We start from the raw sequence: 18,552 nt of genomic DNA, 5'->3' as shown, positions 1-18,552 counted from the left end.
CATGAGCTCATCTCTCATATGAGCACGAGCACGAGCACTGGAACTGGAACTGGTATCAGCATCAGCAACAGAACTTGCCTCCATCAGCCAGTCCAGAGGCATCCGAAATTCGCGCTGGCCCAAGACACGCATCAGCACCAGGCATTGGATGGATGGATGGCTTCGTTTTGTGCGTGTCTGCATACCTGTGCTGTACGAGGACCGCAGCAAGAAGACCAAGTACCTCTGTACACACACAGCGGGTCCGGGTGCATCGCGCCTTACGGCCTTGCATTTGGGTATAAAGATAGATTAGTAGTATTACATATCCTGGCAGCATTGATGCTACCATGCAGCTGGTCGGGAACCCGTCTTTCGATCCATATTGCCAGGTAGAAAGTTCCAGGGTTTGGAAGAAGAAGGGGGGGGGCGTGGTCGTGGCTTGAGCAGAACGGTCTGTACTCGTACTTTGTACAGCAAATTCAATGCATTGACGGGATGCGGCACACTGTACCTCAGCAGTACCCCGTCTGCCACGGCCACCACCACTAGCCCCGAGGTACTCCCTGGTAGCCCTGGCCACCGTTTCAACTGGCTCAGATCTTCAGCGCACGCCCCCCTCCAGCTCCTTCCAACTGGTAGCCCCATTTCCCCCCCTTGTATTCTGTACATCAATGTCGCTTCAAATAGCCCGCCAATAGGCTGCGGCCTGGCCACTTCCAAGGTATCTGTTGTCTTGTCTTTTTCTTTCCGAGCTGCTTCACATCTGAAGCCACCGCCAGTAACTTGGTCCTAGTATTTTCATATACACAATATGCAGTGTAGCACATGACCTGACCACGCACTCATGCATCATCAGGTACTAATCTCTAGATACTTGCTTTAGCACGGTGCCCGGCATGCTGTAAGTTGCTGGGCATACGAAGTACTCGTACGCACTGGGTTAGGACCAATGGCAATCCCACTTCCCGTCTGCTGTTAGGACTGCTGGTGCTTGTGTCTTTTCCGTCGGGCTTCGCTGGGCTGGGCCTCGTGCTCAATGTTGGCGAGCGCGGCCCCCAAATGTCGTGACTCGACCAGCCGCAGCCATCTTCGTGTCCGAGCGGTTGCGTTGTGGCCGTGGTTGAGCTTCCTACCGTAGAGCAGCCTCCCTAGCGCCATCATCACCACCGTGTTTGGCGGGATGGCGCCGCCTCACGCACGGCGTTTGCCAGGAATAGACTTCTGGGGCGGGAGAATTGGGACACGACAAACCGATAAGAGGCCGTCATCACATGGTAGTGCACAGGAGTTTCCGGAATTATTCAAATGGTGAAACAATGGCTAATGACGCTGGGCTTTTTAGGCTATGGCCAGTTGCTTGGAGAGAACAGGACAGACTACAACACCCAAACACTTACTTGTAAGTCATAGTCTCGCATCAACGCTTACCAGGGTGGATATACAGTATCGATCATCTTACGGGACATGACACCCGTCAATCTCCTTATCTCTAGCTTGCGAGCAGTAATGCCGCCTAGTGTCTGCTTGGCCCAGCTAACGGTCCCAAGGATCAGGATACCACTCTGGAGACTACTAGTTGTAATCAAGCTAAACTCGCGCTCAACCTCTTTTCAAATTGGCAAAGCTGCCCTAAAAGGCCAGGTCAGCTCTTCTACCACCAGGTTAAACCCTGTTGTGGTTTTAATTTAATGCGCCTCGGCGGTTTTTGCCCTCTTTTGTCTTGATCATGTCTTACCTTTATTCTTGCCTTTTCCCCGGGCCCCCTCTAGAACGTGTATTTGGGACGCCACCGCAGGGTTCAAGGTGAAACCTATAATGGTTGTCAGCAGGCCAAGCGAGCTTCGTCCTGGTTCGCCAAGCCCAAACCGCGGTGAGCATTTCTGTCCCTTGAATAAGAACGTGTTCGCTCGGGGTTGTACGGAGAATATGAACTGCATTTCATACGTGTATTCCTCGTAAAGACCGTGCCTCCTGGACTGCCACGTCTGTGGCTGCTGCATGCCGTCACCTGCGAGCTCATACAGTATTGATGGCATAGAAGCAAGGAGAAACGCCACAGTCTCCATCTATGTAATATATATCGCTTCCCGGATGCTCGTTCCGTCCAACGTCTTGGCGTCCCGAGCCGTCGCTGGTCCGGGGGAGACGGAGTGGGAAGCGGTACATGGTACAAAATGATATCAATCGCCCTCACATAGATGGAGGCACTCGTTCCGTGACGGGTTCATCTTAGTGCTTCCTGTTCCTTAATTACTACGAGTATACTCCTTATTACTACTAATTTAGAGGTAATCTAGAGCACTACTAACCGGTTGCTCCTTGTGTCACTTACTAGCACCAAGGGACGGAGTACAGAGTGCCTGGTATACATGTGCCGTACTCCCTGTTCGAGGCCACACGCTAGAGCTTCCTGCTAGATCTATCACATCTATGACCTGATTAGCCACATGCGTATGAGCAGGCATAGCCCGGACCTGGTCCAATAATACAGAACAAATTCAAGGGCGATGTTACATTGCGGGAGCCGAGCTTAAAACTACCTAGATGATCAGGCTGACATCTAACCAGGCTGCCGGCTCTTTTTGACGGGCGTACTGTATGAGTCTTTAATACTACTTGTACTAGATCCTACCTCTTCGTACATGTAGGTACAAAATACTTTGCAAGTCAGATTCGGGGAAGCGTCCAACTGAATGAGCGGCACCCCTGGCTGAGCTTGTCGTTCGGCACTTTTCTCGCAAACCCTACTTCTCCAGGAGCAGGGTTTAAGGCTGGTAGGCAGAAGCCAATGCAGGGAGAAGTGAAGGTGCTGTTGCTTTGGTAGAAGCAATAGCGGCCATTTACTAGTAGGTTGAAGGGGGAAAATCCCGAGTCTAAATCTAAACGCCGAGCCCTGTAAGAAAAAAAGAGAGAGAAGGATTTAGCTGATGTATGTCCGTTTACTCGTACCGTTATGTAATTTTCACACTGGACCCAACTTGTCGTTGCGGGTGGCTCTGAAGAACCGCTGCAGCCCCCTTCCTTGGTCAGCCATCAGCACCTCAAGCCACACACTAGGAAATACGTCTGATGGTAACTACGAACCGTCGGCTTGCATCTAAATTTATCCCGCCGCAGGAGTTTATGAAGATCTTGGGAATCATTCTGATTACTGTACGGCGCACTCGCCGGACAATCGCTGTCATCTACTCCGTTCGCTTACTGTATTTTCCAGATTAGGGTTGGATGAGGCTTCATGGAGAGCTACAACTTTAAAAATAGCATCAACGATAGGTACTTGTACTTGTATATCTGCCCTGGTTACCAAGTTGTACAGACTCATTCAGTCTAGCAGCGCTACCACCAATAGGATACGAATTGAAGCCACCTGTAATATTAAGCCGTTTCAGGATGCCTATCGCGTGAGTGCTGGATAGGGCAAATTAATTACCTACTAGCAGAGTGTTGTCATACTTGGGCTTGCAACAAGTTAAAACACAAGGTACACGAGTGCCTTGTTGCGGTCCTCCTTTAGGTACAGGCACAGGTACAGGTACTCCATACATTCCCTACCTCTCATCTTCCAGCACACTAGACGTCGGTCATGCCTGCCCCCCAGCCCTGCCACTTCATTCACCTAATGTTCCAGGCCCCCCCATATCAATTTACCGTCTATCACTCTAATTCTGGATTTTGTACAACTTCATACCTAATGATCCGATGTCCATCCCTCGACTTGCGCCGCTGCCCCGAACTAAAACAGGCCATGGCGGATGAAAGGAATCGTCAGGCCAGGCAAGCTGACTTTCAGCACCATCAGCACTCCCAGGGAACCTGTCCGGGGCTGCCGATGAATTGGCGGTCAACTCCAAGCTACCACCACTCTAGACTCTGGCTCAGGCAGCCCAAGGCAGAGGACGACGACGATAGCGGTGCGTGAAACTCGAGCAGCCAGTTTGTACTCACTTTGATGCACCTACGAGAACTAAGCATGCAAGAGGCGTGGGAGAAGCGTGGAGGCGTGGGTATGGGCACCACCTCGCTCAAACGTGTGTGTGTGTGCGTGCGTATGTGTGTGTCTGTGTCTGTGTGTTGGCTTCAGGAGCCGGACCAGAATCAGGGCACCATCGTTCGAACTGACTGCGAACCATGATCGCCCAGTCCCAAGCCGCATGAGACTGGCCACCTCGTCGAGATCCTGTTCGTACGCCCCTCGTGGCCCTCTGCTGGCTGTCTGTTCCGCCGGCGGTCTGCGCCTCAGCTGCACTGTCATCCGAGCCGCTTGAGAGATTGAATCATGGTGCGCCGCCGTTTGCTTGCTATGCCCCATGTCCTCTGTGTCTCAGGTCCACCACACCTCTATTAGTCGCTATATACGAACTGCTACTGGACCAGAACACCAAGAGGCGCACGCTTGATCGCAGCCAAACATCTCCAGGACACGAGACGAGCTTGATGAAGCACTCGACGATCTGCGGTGAACAAAGCAAGCCGCTTTTATCGGCAATGTCACAGCGGCCCTTCCGACGTCCACTCTGCACGCGAACAGCAGACGGCTCCCCCACGGACTGAGCGTCACCCTTTGAACAACGACCAAACAGTAATTACACATGCCCTGGAGTTTGATCAACCCGCGCGGCTCTGGCCTGGAACTATTGCCACTAATATAGGAGCATGTGTAATTGTACATGCTACGGTAGGGAGTCCACAAGTACCGAGCTCGAGTGTTGATGCCTGAGCAGCGAGAACCGAAAACCGCCAGCATTCTCCCTAGTTGATCCGCTTTCGCTTCCCACTGGCACTTCCCTTCCTCCTCCATGTTAAGTTAATGCTAGGGTCAGTAGAGTACTTACTCCGTAACGAAGAGCATTAATACGGTGCCTAGCACTCCGTACGGAGTAGCGAGTGCAGGCAAGGATACAGATCACCAGAGCCATTTTCTCAGCCCGCGGCTGCCCTGGTCGATTTGCTCATGAACCAGCCCTCCCTGGCTAGCATTGCGAATACTCCGTGCCTCGCACTCCGTACGGAGCACACATCCCGCCCCTCCATCTGCCGCGGTGCCTCCCGGAAGCGCCATCACCAACTATTTTCAATGCTAAATACCAGGTACTACCTCGTACAGCTATATACTCGTACTACTTGTTCTTAGTGCTGCTGGCGCATACATTAACGTGGCACAAATGTGCCAACTCTGTGCTGCCAAAAATAAAACGATGACGACAAGGTCACTCACTACTCTCTCCAACTCAAGGCACGGTGGACGTTATCGGTCAGCCGTATGAACTCTCATCGTCTACATCTAATAGTTGACAGCCCAACTCCTTACATTAGATGCTACAAGTACGAATGTACGAATCCACAGGAGGCTTTGTTGGCTCGACACGCCATCCCCAGAGACATCCCTGTCAGACGACGTCGCTCCAGCAGCCGTTCCCCGGTCGGGACATCATATCTCACATCTGTCTGTCATCGCGGGACGTGCAGCAGGTTTTGCCCGTTACCAATCGCGTGGGCAGCGAGTCCGGGAGGACCATTTCCAACACCCTACCAGCCAATCCAACGCCATCCTCCACATGCAGAGCGTCTTCTTACACACATGGTAGCGCAACCTGAAGAGAGGTATCGACTCCACGCCGCTTGAGAAGCTCCGCTTTACAGAACTGCTGCCGCAGCTATAACATGCGGCTGCAGCTACTGGGCCTCCTCAGTTTTCTCCTCTTTTACCTCCTTCTCCCCTCCACGACGTAGAACACGCAGGCTGTACATGATCCAAGCAATAGAAGGTCGTGACGTGGCGGCGGTGAGTATCGGGTCAGGCGCCAGGCGCCATGATGCCCCCAAAAAAGGACGGGGGGATCACCGAAGGTTGGGAGGAGGAGCTTGAGTGATACGTAGTTAGGGTAGCATTGCCTCCCTCTTCATGCCTGGCCAGGGTCATCCCACCAGGGGTCTGGGGTGCTGCTTCAAACCTAGCAGCCTACGGGGTAATTTAGCAGCCGCCAGAGGTAAGACGTCGTTTATCAATCGCTCAATGAAGCGTGTGAGCGAGAGAGAGCCGAGACCGTCGATGACATAGGAGTACAAGAATTTGCACACTGAGACATCGCCTCCCAGCTCGACGGAAAGATTTGTGCATATGCGTAGGCATATTCATTGCACAACGGAATCCAAGACACCCATTTATCATGATGATGGGGAGGAAGTGTGACGACGATTCCTGATGGACATGACCCGTCCCTCTTACCCTTTGTTCATCCTTTTGCCACATCGGTGTATGAGATTTAAGAGAATGGTTGCATCATTGTCTTAATTACTCGAACGGAGCTCATTCCGATCTAGATGTGGACAAGGCTGCCGTATGCTGTGTGACGTGAAAGATTCTGCACACCAATAGTAGACGGTAGATGGAGTCACGTTTAGCCAATAACCCTAATCAAATACACAGGTACCTCTGCGAACTCGACGTGCTATCTCGATCTCATCACCGCCCAGAAGAGCGATTCAAGTCAGAAATGACTAAATTGTTATGTCAAGATCAATGGACAAATGACTTTCTTTAATGCTGACATTTCCAGGGTATACAGGTTTTGTAACTACGACTACCTGCAAACATCTCTTTGCTCGCTTGCAGAGCAGCTTCACAATGCTTCGTGCTCTTCTGAAGGTACTCATGTTCCATATTAACAAATCGCTTTCTTCCTATCATTCACAGAGTTGGCATGCCCGTATCCTATTCGTTCAGGCAAGGAAGTGCAGAATACAAGCAGATGTAGTATACATGAGTAGCATCGCCTGTATTGATTGGGCCTAGTACTTGGGCACTTACATCCTGCCTCTTTGTTGCATCCACCCACCCATTCAAGATGGGCTCTGCGGCAATGCTCCGATGCAAACACACAGGGTCACCCAACTAATCTAGTCATTTATGACATGGCTGGCCATATGTACTACCACTACCTCGAAGTAGTAGATACAGGCAGCCGTCGGCGGATACCCCCGAGGCGGGTGATACAGCCGTCGAGCAAGGGTTTCGGTGTCGTCTCTGTTTGCTTTGAGATGCCATGTGGGTAAGGGTTCTGCAGGGCCCCGAACTGATGCCCAAGTGCCGAGCCGACTTAGACGCTTGCTGGCACGGCTCTTCATTCCCACGGCCTGTTAGAGACTGAGCGCTCGCACAAAGGTAGCAGCTGAGGTGGGTTATTCTCTTCCTTCGAACTTGCTCTGTTGTTTGCGGTTTCGATTGACATGATATAGTATCCATGTGCATTGAGGTTTCAGGCGAGGCCTCTAGGCATCTGCTAGGTATGTATCATCAACTGGGTATCTATCTTTGTTGGATACCCAAATCCAAGGCAGCCAAATTGAAGCCAATCGCTGGCCACCGTCCCATGAAAAGTGATGCTCCATCTTTACGCAGTTGAGGGTCCAGGGAGAAAATGGTTAGGTACCGATTTGAGCCCATGTACGGAGGAGACGCCTCCAGCCTATAAGCAGCCTGTATTCTTGGCCCGTAGTGCCGTAAGAGGTGGCGGGCGACAAGTGTGGCTGGCGATCTTTAGAGGTACCTACTTGAATTGGTTGGACGCTGAGTACTTCGCGCAGTGCCTTGATGCGGTGCATGTCTATGTATCTTGATCGCCTACAGAACTCTAGGTACAGCGCTCACCCACAAGTAAACAGCGTCGTTCTTTTCCCCTGTGGCGCCGAGCACTTTAGTTGCTTAGTACCTCTTACCTGTAGGCAGTTACGGCCTGGCGAGGAAACAACTTGCTTCGTTGCTGCCTTTCACTCTGACTATAGCGTTAGTAATTGGCCAATATATAACTGGGCATGAGAAATTTACTGTGCTCTCCTTTCTGACCTTTTGACTGCTTCACTGTCATATCCCTTGCTTCGACATTTCCACTGCACATCAAATCTACTGCCTTTCAAGGTCTGTTCCTGGGCCACTAGTCAAGTGTCCTTGACCAAGTTACTCCGTGCTCCATTCTGCGTCGATATTCTAGGGGCAAACCCCGCTAGTTTGTCCGAAGAGACGGTGGGAGAGCAGCCGACGCTTCTCGTCCTCAAAAAACCAAACCTGCCGAATTGATACCAACCACCACAACATTGATTCCTTAGCGACAAACGTCACAGATTCCAAACCCAAAGGGTCCCTTTGCCGAGCTAAAAACTCACCCCGTCAAACGCCATGGCCGACGTCCCTTTACTGGTCATCTCGGAGTACGCTGCTTCCGAGCGGCGCATCACCCCTTCGTGGACAATCTTCACGCTCAAGACCAAACTCGAGCCTGTCACAGGCATCCCTCCCTCGTGCCAGATTCTCAGTCTCAAGACGTCAGCCGGCTCGGAAAAAATCCCCCTCGTCGCAGCAGATGAGGACGCGGTCCGGTTGTCCAGCTTTCCCCTGGCTCCGTATGCAGAGCTGCATGTAAGTCAGCCATTGTCGATTTCATTAGCCGCCGACAGTGCTGCTGGTCAGGGATGTGGCGTTTTACCTCATACCCTGCTATGCAGCGCAAACGTCTCGGTTTGCTTGTCTCTCTTCCTGCCTTTTTGCTATTTTTCCCTCGCTTTTTCTACTCTCTATGTGTAAGCGTGGGGGGAGGGTTGCTTTGCAATCAAGCCAGCGCCTGAAAGAGAACTGATGAAATCCCAAAGCGGGCCTTTCATCGAGGTTTGGGCAGCCAAACGCTTTTCTTCTGGGCGCGTGCCCCCTGCTGTCCATAATGGACCGCCTCTCTGCATTTGCTGGGGATGCAGACGGCAGAGAAGAGGGGGGGCCTAGATGGAGACGAAGCTAACACGCCATGATTTCGTAGGTTGTTGACACCCGCCCACCAACAGCCAGGCCTAACTTCACCGATACTTCAGGCGTGGATAAGTATGTGATGCCCGATGAGGAGTACGAAAAGAAGACAGATTCCGTGCTAGCCTGGAAGAAGACGGAGAAGCTTGGCCGATTTGACCCTACAGCGCCAAGCCGCGAGGAGGCTAGGGTGGCTGCCCTCAAGGAAGAAATTGCCCAGCGTGGCATTGAAGTTGGCAAGAGATGCCGCGTCGGTGGAGAGGACACTCGTCGAGGTGAGGTCAAGTACGTTGGTGACGTTGAAGAGATTCCCAACGGTGCTGGACCGTGGGTGGGGGTTCATCTGGATGAGCCTGTGGGGAAAAATGACGGCAGCATCTCAGGCAAGCGTTACTGGGGACAACCCTCAGAGCTAAAGCATGGAGTCTTTGTGAGGCCAGAGAGGGTGGAGATTGGAGATTACCCGGCTCTCGACGACCTGGAGGACATGGAGGAGATTTAAAGATACTACCTGGTATAAAAAAATCAACAGAGCAGCTTTGAGCCTTTGGAGAATGATTGCTACGATTAATTCGCTTCACATATGGGTAAAGCAAAACGGTCAAAATGAGACTACAGTTATTATGAGGTATGCTCTTCTTCCAAGTGGTATGCAGGGCTGACCACATGTATCGAATTAGTTCGGAGTGAACGCCATTCTAGAAACGAGAGCTATGCTAAGAAGGCTCTTCTTTCCGGCGTGATCCTAGGCCGCACTAATGCGGAGGATAAGACCCTCTCTAATCAGATGCTGCCACGGAACTCGTCTCCATCCTTGCGTCAAGGCAGAGGCCCCGTAGCTTCGAGGTGGCCTTATACTTGCACTGCATGTGCGTTGACTGATATCATAGCAATGCATCTTGAAACTTCTGCAGATCATGCGAACACGAAAAAAGTACGAGGACTGCTAGGTGAATGCCGGCCGGCGATTTTGGAAAAGATTCTGTCAGTTGTTTCATCTCTCTCTTTTCTTTCTGCATCGTATCCCGGCATCTGTGGAACTTTTGGAAGTCTCCTTTCGGCCCGTGAACCTTAATGAGATTCTACGTTACCATTGCTACTCTTTTTTCTTTCTTCCAAATAGGAAAAGACAGGACAAAAGAGGAAAGGGGAGATGCGGTGACTGATGGACCTTCTCGCGCGCGTATTGCAGCTTTCCGAACGGCTTTGGACTTTGCCAAGCGGCCGGCCTGTCTGCAGTTGTGAAGCGGATGACTGGTGACAGTCCCTTGCCTCGAGCTCGTTTATCACCGATCTCGCTGTCAACCTGTTCCTTATCTGGCAACCGTTTTGGAATGTGGTATTGAGCATATGGGTGACTGTACTAGCAGCGCAGTTGTGATCAAGATGCGGTTCTCGGTGGGTTGGATGCCAAGGAGCCAAAATGACATCAGGATGCAACCTATCAAACGGTGAACATGATGCGATGCAATATACCACTCGTGTGTTTCATGATGCCTTTCTTTTTTCTTGTTCTTCTTGCTCTCCCGCTCTCCCACCTTCCCGCCGTCTTTGCCGGTAAGACGGAACCAAGATCAAGACTGCGAGAGTTACTATCAGGGATACCAGGGAGCCCAAACACTGTTAGGATGCAACTCAAAGTGACGCACCGCTAGCACATTCCTCTACGCTTCCGTCTTCTTTGCCGGTAAGCCGTAAGCAACCTGTCACCAAGGAGGATTCAAGTAAGCCCTGTAGCGATGCTAGTTTCACCTTGTTAAGCGCCAAAAACGGTGCGGAACGGACGAGTAAGCAGCGTTTTCCTTAGCACATTACGGGTGCTGATCCAATCTGTAGTTAGTTCAACATCATCTTGACAAAATAATACGCTCGGATGCTCTCGTTTGTGGCAGCTCGCAACGCCACCGCTTCGGTCACGGCTTGGCCGTCGGTCATGATCATGATAGGTGAGCTAGCCGTCTGCTCTGAGACGGATGCGCGCTTCTCCCACCACAATCTGGGTTAGGAGCGCTGTCGGTAACACGGAGCACTAACCAGATTGAATATGATAAGACGTCCGTCTGATGCGATGAGATGATCACCGTATCGACTGGGGGATATCCAAGTACGACCGAATGGCAGCACATCGTGGCCCTGTCTAGGCTATTCACGAGCCTCGGCATGAGATCCAGATGGCGACAACCCGGTAACGATTTGTCTTTGATACGCTTACCCTCCAACCAAGCGTGATGAGCACTGCTGCTTGAATGGCGATTTTCACACTCACCTTGCCTCTGAACAAGGGAACTCGGACAGACAAGGGAAAGAAAGACATTGTACCGATCAGCCCTAGCACGGAGTAATTCTACCAGCAACGCATTATACCGTCTGGCTAGCACAGTTTGATATCCCTTCCAGAGAGCAAGGGGGGACGCATGCAAGTTTCTTCCTGAGCTTTACCCCAAACGACAAGAGGATTTGACGGGAGTTGAACGCACGGGCATGAGTCGAAACTTTAACGGTGATAACCTTTCCCGAGAAGGAAAAAAAGTTGGCCGACGACTTCCTTGCTCGAGCAAGCGCTGAGGTTGGACAAGGTGCGACTTGTCGAGATGGCCTCTATGCGCTCGCTGGTTTAAGACGCGCATTGCGCAGGGAAACGGCGATGACATTCTCTGTCTGGGATGATATTAAGAGGGGAGTCTATGGAGCGAGCAACGAGACGGGATGAATATGGCCCAGGGTTTTTGGAAGTTGGTGAATCTACAGGGCTCAGGGACCGGATGATTTGGACCCTGCAGCTACCAGGACTATGTCAGTTAAACTAACCTTTGTTAGCAGTGCTAGTGACAGCTCGGTGAGGACTAGTATCGGTTTGCGGATGCTGCAAATTCCTTTGTCGGTGGTATTTGACCCGGCATACAGGGCGTCAAAAGGGTCTAATCAAGGTACGAACAACAGATGGAAGGGTTACACGAAGATGGCGGGTCCTGCTGACCGTCGCATTTCTCCGAGGGAGTTTTTGCTTTCTTTGGTTGTGTTCGATGCTACAGTACTTGTAATGGGTTGAATCGAGTACGTTACATCGCCAGGAAGCGTCGGCCGATGAGTTATGGAGAAGAGAAAAATCCTAGCATTGAAACCGAAGGTGTTGTCGAGTTGCGATATCACTCGGATCAATTTATACACGTACACACTGCTTGTGTTGGACCGACGGAGATCATCATGGCGCCTATTTTAGACGCTAATAGTCCAAGGTGCTGGCTGATGTAAGGCCCAACGCACGCACAGCATAACTCATAACTCCTTTCCCTGCAAACGATTACTGAGTCAAACGGGCTAAATCCTTTGACGGAAAAGCATGGATGAGGAAACAAGAAATGAAAATACACACAACGCATTAACGGCAGAGAGTTTCGGCATCATGGACGTTGTTTGATTAACCCGCTTATTCAGTTTCCGCGGTACTCACCCAGACGACAGACGGGACATGGACATGGAATGGAGGATTCGGAATGCCCACCCGAACGTCCGAAGTGAGAATGGTGTCAAGTCGTCTTACAACGCTGGCGAGATGCGCGGTCCGCCGGGGAGTTAGACGTGATCCTGGTTGAAGATTGAACGGCCCAAGATTACGGAGTTCCATGTAATTCCATGAATACTGTACGAGGGCTCCGTAATCGTTATACGTCTGCCTGGCACGGCTCGTGTAGGTGGCTAGGGCACCTTTTCCCCTTTCAAGAGCAATACTGTAGCAGTTCCACCATTACCGCTGTTAGGCAAAGGGTGTTGAGTTGAGTCGACATGAATCATTGGAAAATCAATAATCTCGAGGCTACAGCACCGTATTATGTAGTTGTGGCTTATTAGTTTGCTCGTAGATGTTCGAAACCGCTTCGGTGAATTGGCCGAGGCTAGCCAATGAGCAGTCGCCAAAACACCGAGTAGGAGCTTCGAATATGCCGCTTTCCGAGCTTCAAGCTGCGAGCTACGCCTTGCCGTCATCGTTCAGAACTCCTTGGGCTCTGGACTGTTGCGCGCATTTCTTGACGTTGCAAATTTATTCTCGGGGAAAATACCGTTGTTGATTGCGGCTATTGCGTGCGTCATTTCACGGGTGCCGCGTGATTTTGTAGACAGATTCCTCTAAAGAAGACAAAGCAAACTCAAACAAGAGAAATCACCGAGTCGTGCAAACCAGCTCCACCAGGTTCCAAACCATGGATCCCGGGTCTCTTGACGATATCCCAAAGGTTCCTCCCCCAACAAACCCTGTTGAGAAGAAACGCCGTCGACCGCCGCTTTCTTGTGAGCAATGCCGGAGACGCAAGATTCGCTGCGATCGCACGCAGCCGTGCAACAAATGCATCGAGTCCAACGCCCCCAGCTGCACATATGCGCCAGTTCACATCCCAGCATGGCGAGCGAAGAAGCTAGATCTAATGGCCACCGGCAACGGGGATTCAGCAATTGATAGTGCGGCGAAGAATCCGTTGAGGGCCATCAAGGCAGCGGAACCCAGGCTCGAAGGTCTAGGAACAGACACGATAGATACCATCCACCCAGTTTTACCGTTTATCAACATGGACTCTACCAGCGCATCTTCGTCAAAGGTCGTCAGCTCGCTTGCTGGGTCTTCTTCCACCTCGTCGTCGCCCAATGTCGACTGGCTGGTTGCCCGAGTTCACCAGCTGGAGGAGAAGCTTGCCAAAGCTCTGCGCATCAATGATACTTCAGATGGGCCGAAGAGGCGTCCATCTACACCGGAGATGGCGGAGCCTGGGGATGGATTCGTGGCCAAGTCCCGGTATTACGGCCACAGTCACTGGATATATGGTGTCAATATTGTGAGTTCTTTTTCTTTTCTCTAACATGTAACAATGTTTGGCTAATTAGAATACCATTCCAGCTCAAAGTTGAGCATGATATTATGGGCCAAGACAAAATCAACCGGGGTGATTTATATGCATCTCTCCTTCGATGCAAGACAATTGGCCGCAAGATCAAGAAGAATCGTCTAAAGCCGCTCTCTTCAACTAATCTCGGAGCCCATATGCCTACCAGAGAACTGGCGGATGTACTTGTCGAAAACTATCTCCGCACTTTTGAAGGCGTCTTCCGAATTGTTCACATTCCTACGTTTCGAGCTGAATATGCGAGATTCTGGGAGGACAGCCACCCGTCCAACGAGTCTTTTCCGATTCTCCTCCAGCTTGTCTTGGCGCTCGGAGCAGCGTTGTACGATGATCACTTCTCCCTGAGGCCAATGGCTACGCAGTTCATTTTTGAAGCCCAAATGTGGCTCATGATTCCGCCAGAGAAGAAAAGAATGAATATTGAGGGTATCCAGATACAGTGTCTTTTGCTCCTCGCCAAGTCCACTTGCAACGTCGGCGTAGACATGGTGTGGATGATGGCTGGAAATCTGGTGAGGAATGCCATGTTTGTAGGCCTTCACCGAGATCCGAGATATCTCGGAGACCTAACGATATATCGAGCTGAGATGCGGCGTCGTTTGTGGGCGACTGTCCTAGAACTGAATCTGCAATTATCCTTTGAAGGCGGCGGTTCGCCACTGCTGTCTACAGCTCACTACGATACTCTTCCTCCGGCCAACCTGAATGACGATGAGCTCACAGACGAAAAGGACAATGGCAGGCTGAATGTTAAAGGCCCAAAAGTGCCCACTCAGACGTCCATACTGAGGGCCTTGTTGGCAACAATTCCACTACGCATGAACCTCATCAACCACGTCAATAACACGAGGCCGGGCGACCACTATGAAGAAACGCTGCGACTGAATTCAGATCTGACAAAGGCCTGCCGAGCCATCTCAGAGGCTCTCCAATCTCTTCAGGCCGCGCCAAGCTCACCAATCACGCACTTTCACGTCTTGGTCACGGAGATTTGTCTCTACCGCTGCTTCCACGCACTTCACCAACCGATTATTGTCAAATATATAAACGACGCCAGATTCTACTTTTCTCGGCAAATGTGCCTGGACAGCGCCATGAAGATTACACACATCTGGGGATTCCCGGATGCCTGGGTTGAAGACCAAACCACCGCCTCTGAAGCAATGGACGCAGACCTCAAGAGGCTAGTCACCAACGGAACGGGCATGTTCCATAACGTCGCGTCGCAGGCCATGATCATCGTCCAAATAGAGCTTCTCAACGCAAAGGCCGGCCAGCCTACGAGTCTAGGCTATCTCCCAACGGTAGGCAGCGCCAACCTGCACGCCCGTCTCGAAGCCACGAAGGCGTGGAAGCTCGAACGGGTTCGGTCCGGAGAGACGAACGTCAAGGGCATCATCTTCGCGGCGGCTTGCCTCGCGCACGTCAAGGCTCTGGAGCAGGGCGTCGATGTCAAGCAGAGGACGCGCATGATGTTTCAAGCGGCGACGGAGGTTGGGCAGCAGTGCTTTGAGATTCTCAAGGAGGTTGCTGAGCGGGAGGGACTGCCCAGGTCCAAGTGGGAGGCTGAGACAGCAAGCCTTGATGGTGGTTCGCTGGGGGACATTCCTATGGACTGGATGCAGGATTGGACGTGGGAGGACGGGCAGGGCATCTCGTTTCCGCAGTGGGATCCTGATTTTGACACTGATAATTTCATGGAGGAGCTGGGGTTTGACATTGGTGAGTTTTAGATTGGGTTAGGTAGAACCTGGGGTCTGTGATGGATGCCACTCAACTCAAGAAAAAGTTCCGCTCTACTCTATATATAGATTGCTGAGACTCTTTTTTTTTCGTGATATTACCCGATTAGAGGGGGAGGAGGCAAGACACTGTCTCTGGCACTTTCGTTTACGCACTCCTCCCACTTGCCCGAAATAGCAGTGCCCGTTGATTCTGTACAAAATTACAAAATGCTGTTGGTTGATAGGTGGGCGAGGAGGCAATCAGCTACGTCAAGTGTCTCCCTTTTGCTCCTGCGCCGAGTTCCGTTTTTGCCGAGTTGAAAAAAGATCCTCCCTGCAGGTGACACCGCCATGTTCAGCTTTCGTCTTTCTCATACTCGCACGGAAGAGAAAAGGCTCTTATAAGAAGGACTGAAGGTGGCAGTGAAGGAAAGATTCTTTGCTCTATTATTGTTGATTTCGACTTTTCTATTACAACCCAACGAACTCGAGCTTTCATCCGCTCAAGACGCTTCAAAGTCAGGCAATTACTCTCATAAATCATCACCATGACTGCTCTCAAAACCAACATCCTACTCCTCGCCACGCTCTTCACAAAGCTAGCCACAGCTCAGCCCAACGAAGACATCGTCATCCCCAGCAGCTTGCCCGGCTGCACGTCCACCATCACACTCACTCAGTCTCGCCTCTCAACTCCCCCCTTCTGGCAGCAGTGCTCCTGGGATGGGACTATGACGGTATATCCGTCCACTGTCACGATTGATGACCCAGTGGACTGCCATGGCTGCACGGATGTGAGAGTCACGGCGGTTCCTATGGTGCATTGTCCGGCTATGATTATTTCGACGGTGGTGCATGTGCCGACGCCTTCGACGAGTTATCGCACTGTTTGCGCGGTGACTCCTACGCCTACGGCTTGAGTTTGATGAGTTTGATAATGGGAAAGTATCGGTGATGGGATGGGAAATGTGGCTGCTGTTTAGTTTTTGAGGAGTGGGATGGGGAGTGTAGAGAGATATGGTGGAGAGATGGTAGTGAGTATCGCATTTTGGGATGGGCTTTTGTTGATTGGCCTTTTATACGGGAGCTTTTGCTCGAGTCAGGTCCGGATTCCGTTGTTCTACTTTATTATGTCAAATAGTTGATCCTGGCCCTTATTACAAAAGCTACTACGTTTATATACGCCTTGTGAGATGGTCAACCTCTTGGTGCAGTTTACGTGGTATGAACTCTATTATGCAGCTTCATGAGGAATATGATTCCCCATAATACATAGTACCTAGTAGTTGCCCTGTTATCGCATGTATACAGTCCACGACACTCCTCAAACTTCATGTGGCCGTATCCATGGGACCGACTGCAAAAGCGCCACTGGCTCATCAGATTCTGCCGCCAACTCAAACATTTGCCATCGTCTATCATTTTGCTTCGCCTAGTTTTCTCTTTACACAAAGCTTGAGCATATTACAAAAATTACCTTCATATCTTGTCTTAAACACAGAGAATATCTAGGATGAGGCACCGATTGAAGTTGAAGAGGATACCTTGAAGGTAGGTACCTACCTGGTAGGCAGCGATATGTTGGAAACTCTAACTTGACTTTGGTTCTCCTCTATCTCTTTTCTTTTTTCCCATAGTTTTGGTTTTGTTCATTGCCGGCTTGGAAGATACTTTTCACACGATAGTTTATACGTTGATCTATATAATGGCCCTCTCCGCCCTATCTTTTCTCCCCCCTTTTCCTCACCTTTTCTCTTTTGCCGCATTCTAAGCTCATTATCTTCCTACAAAACCAACCCAAACCAGACAAAGCACAAGGCAAATAAAAATTCAAAATGACAATGCACCATTCACTCAAATCCGTCCTCGTCGTGGGCGCTGTCGCTTGCATTGCCACGGCAAACCCCATCTCTCGCCATCCTATTGAAAGGTCCAATGGCACAACACTGGTGCGTTCTTCGCTAAAAAGAAAGAAGAAAAACTGCGTAAACACAAACTAATCTTCTCATCAAAGGCGAATTTTACGAGCTCGGCCTACCCTGTGGATGCACATATAACAATGACCAAGCATTTGACCCTGGTCATTGAACATACACCCGTCGACTGTTCTCATCGCCCGCTTCCGACAACATCGTTCGCGGCGCCGGCTTGCGAATTCTCTAATGGTCTTTCGTCGACGACTAGTACTCGGTATTACTGTGAAGGTTCGCGTGTGTTTCCTCCTTGGGGGGGACCAGGGGAACGCGATCCGGACGAAAAGGAAGATGACGGTACCTATGATGCTGATGAGGACGATGTTGATGAGGACGACGAGGACGACGAGGATACTGATGAGGAAGATGAGGATGAAGATGAGGATGAAGATGAGGATGAAGATGAGGATGAAGATGACGAGGTTGACGACTACCTCAGTGACCATTCCGAGCCTGGATTCTTCGCACCTCAACATTTCGACCGCATGAATATGGATTGCACAACTTCACGCATGCTGGGCCCCCCCGTGCTCGACTTTACGAACACTACCACCAGCTACACCACCACCTCGACCGTATCCCAGCTCGTTAACTGCGGCCGGTGCACTGCCGTCAAGACAGTCCCTTATTTCTCCCCGGGTTACCCGCCCCAATTCCCCAAATACACCACGACCGTCACGGCCATCCAGCCCACGACGACGACGCTGCTCAACTGCGAACCTCAACCCACGCAGGACGGTGTATATGCCGAGAGAGAAATTGTTAGCGTTGGCGGCATCCCTGAACCTGTGCGGACACACCTCACCAAGGAAGACCATTGGCCCCCGCTCGTTACCACGTACACGGATTTCCCCAGGGGCCGTGACGCGGTGGAGTGCGCCATGTACTATAACCTCTTCCCGTCGCGTCTAGGCAGCGTGCGAAAGATTTATACTGCGACTAAGACAACGACGGCGCATAAGGATTGTGGTGATTGTGCGCTGGTCTGGGGCACGGCTGCGTATCCCTTCGAGGTTGGACCGTTGCCGACAACGAAGACTATGAAGGGGAAGACGAAGATCACGGCCATGGCATGCAGAACCCCGAAAGGGGGTCGATAAGGGGATTTTTTTGTGGGATAATAGTTTGATGATGCGTTGGGCGTTGGCTGGCGCATGATCTAGTTCGTGATATTTTACTGATTTGAT

General features: G+C 51.2%; 6 protein-coding genes across 6 annotated transcripts; 5 read left to right on the top strand and 1 right to left on the bottom strand.

Annotated features, from left to right (window-relative positions):
- The first annotated feature begins 3,482 nt into the window (after positions 1-3,482).
- On the top strand, positions 3,483-4,116 carry V8C40DRAFT_135261 (uncharacterized protein). The gene has a single exon (XM_083211114.1). It carries the CDS (start codon positions 3,566-3,568, stop codon positions 3,899-3,901), a length of 336 nt encoding a protein of 111 aa, XP_083076704.1. The 5' UTR covers positions 3,483-3,565; the 3' UTR covers positions 3,902-4,116.
- Positions 4,117-6,385: 2,269 nt separating this feature from the next.
- On the bottom strand, positions 6,386-7,370 carry V8C40DRAFT_234728 (uncharacterized protein). The gene has a single exon (XM_083213692.1). The coding sequence runs from the start codon at positions 7,229-7,231 to the stop codon at positions 6,884-6,886; it is 348 nt and encodes a 115-aa protein (XP_083076703.1). The 5' UTR covers positions 7,232-7,370; the 3' UTR covers positions 6,386-6,883.
- Positions 7,371-8,155: 785 nt separating this feature from the next.
- Positions 8,156-9,275, top strand: V8C40DRAFT_262245 (CAP Gly-rich domain-containing protein; the record flags this gene model as incomplete). Its single annotated transcript, XM_083219347.1, has 2 exons — positions 8,156-8,395; positions 8,787-9,275. 2 exons carry the CDS (start codon positions 8,156-8,158, stop codon positions 9,273-9,275), a joined length of 729 nt encoding a protein of 242 aa, XP_083076702.1.
- Positions 9,276-12,725: 3,450 nt separating this feature from the next.
- On the top strand, positions 12,726-15,630 carry V8C40DRAFT_234718 (uncharacterized protein). The gene is made up of 2 exons (XM_083213691.1): positions 12,726-13,599; positions 13,662-15,630. Exons 1-2 carry the CDS (start codon positions 12,973-12,975, stop codon positions 15,399-15,401), a joined length of 2,367 nt encoding a protein of 788 aa, XP_083076701.1. The 5' UTR covers positions 12,726-12,972; the 3' UTR covers positions 15,402-15,630.
- A 9-nt stretch (positions 15,631-15,639) lies between these two features.
- V8C40DRAFT_135167 (uncharacterized protein) lies at positions 15,640-16,407 on the top strand. The gene has a single exon (XM_083211112.1). It carries the CDS (start codon positions 15,941-15,943, stop codon positions 16,310-16,312), a length of 372 nt encoding a protein of 123 aa, XP_083076700.1. The 5' UTR covers positions 15,640-15,940; the 3' UTR covers positions 16,313-16,407.
- Positions 16,408-17,227: 820 nt separating this feature from the next.
- Positions 17,228-18,465, top strand: V8C40DRAFT_262242 (uncharacterized protein; the record flags this gene model as incomplete). Its single annotated transcript, XM_083219346.1, has 2 exons — positions 17,228-17,341; positions 17,407-18,465. The coding sequence occupies 2 exons, from the start codon at positions 17,228-17,230 to the stop codon at positions 18,463-18,465; spliced, it is 1,173 nt and encodes a 390-aa protein (XP_083076699.1).
- Positions 18,466-18,552: the final 87 nt, after the last annotated feature.

Source organism: Trichoderma camerunense (genome assembly GCF_050948025.1).
Source record: "Trichoderma camerunense strain CBS 138272 chromosome Unknown V8C40scaffold_3, whole genome shotgun sequence".
In the NCBI taxonomy this organism is placed as follows: Eukaryota; Fungi; Ascomycota; class Sordariomycetes; order Hypocreales; family Hypocreaceae; genus Trichoderma; species Trichoderma camerunense.
This window is presented reverse-complemented; position numbering and strand designations above follow the sequence as displayed.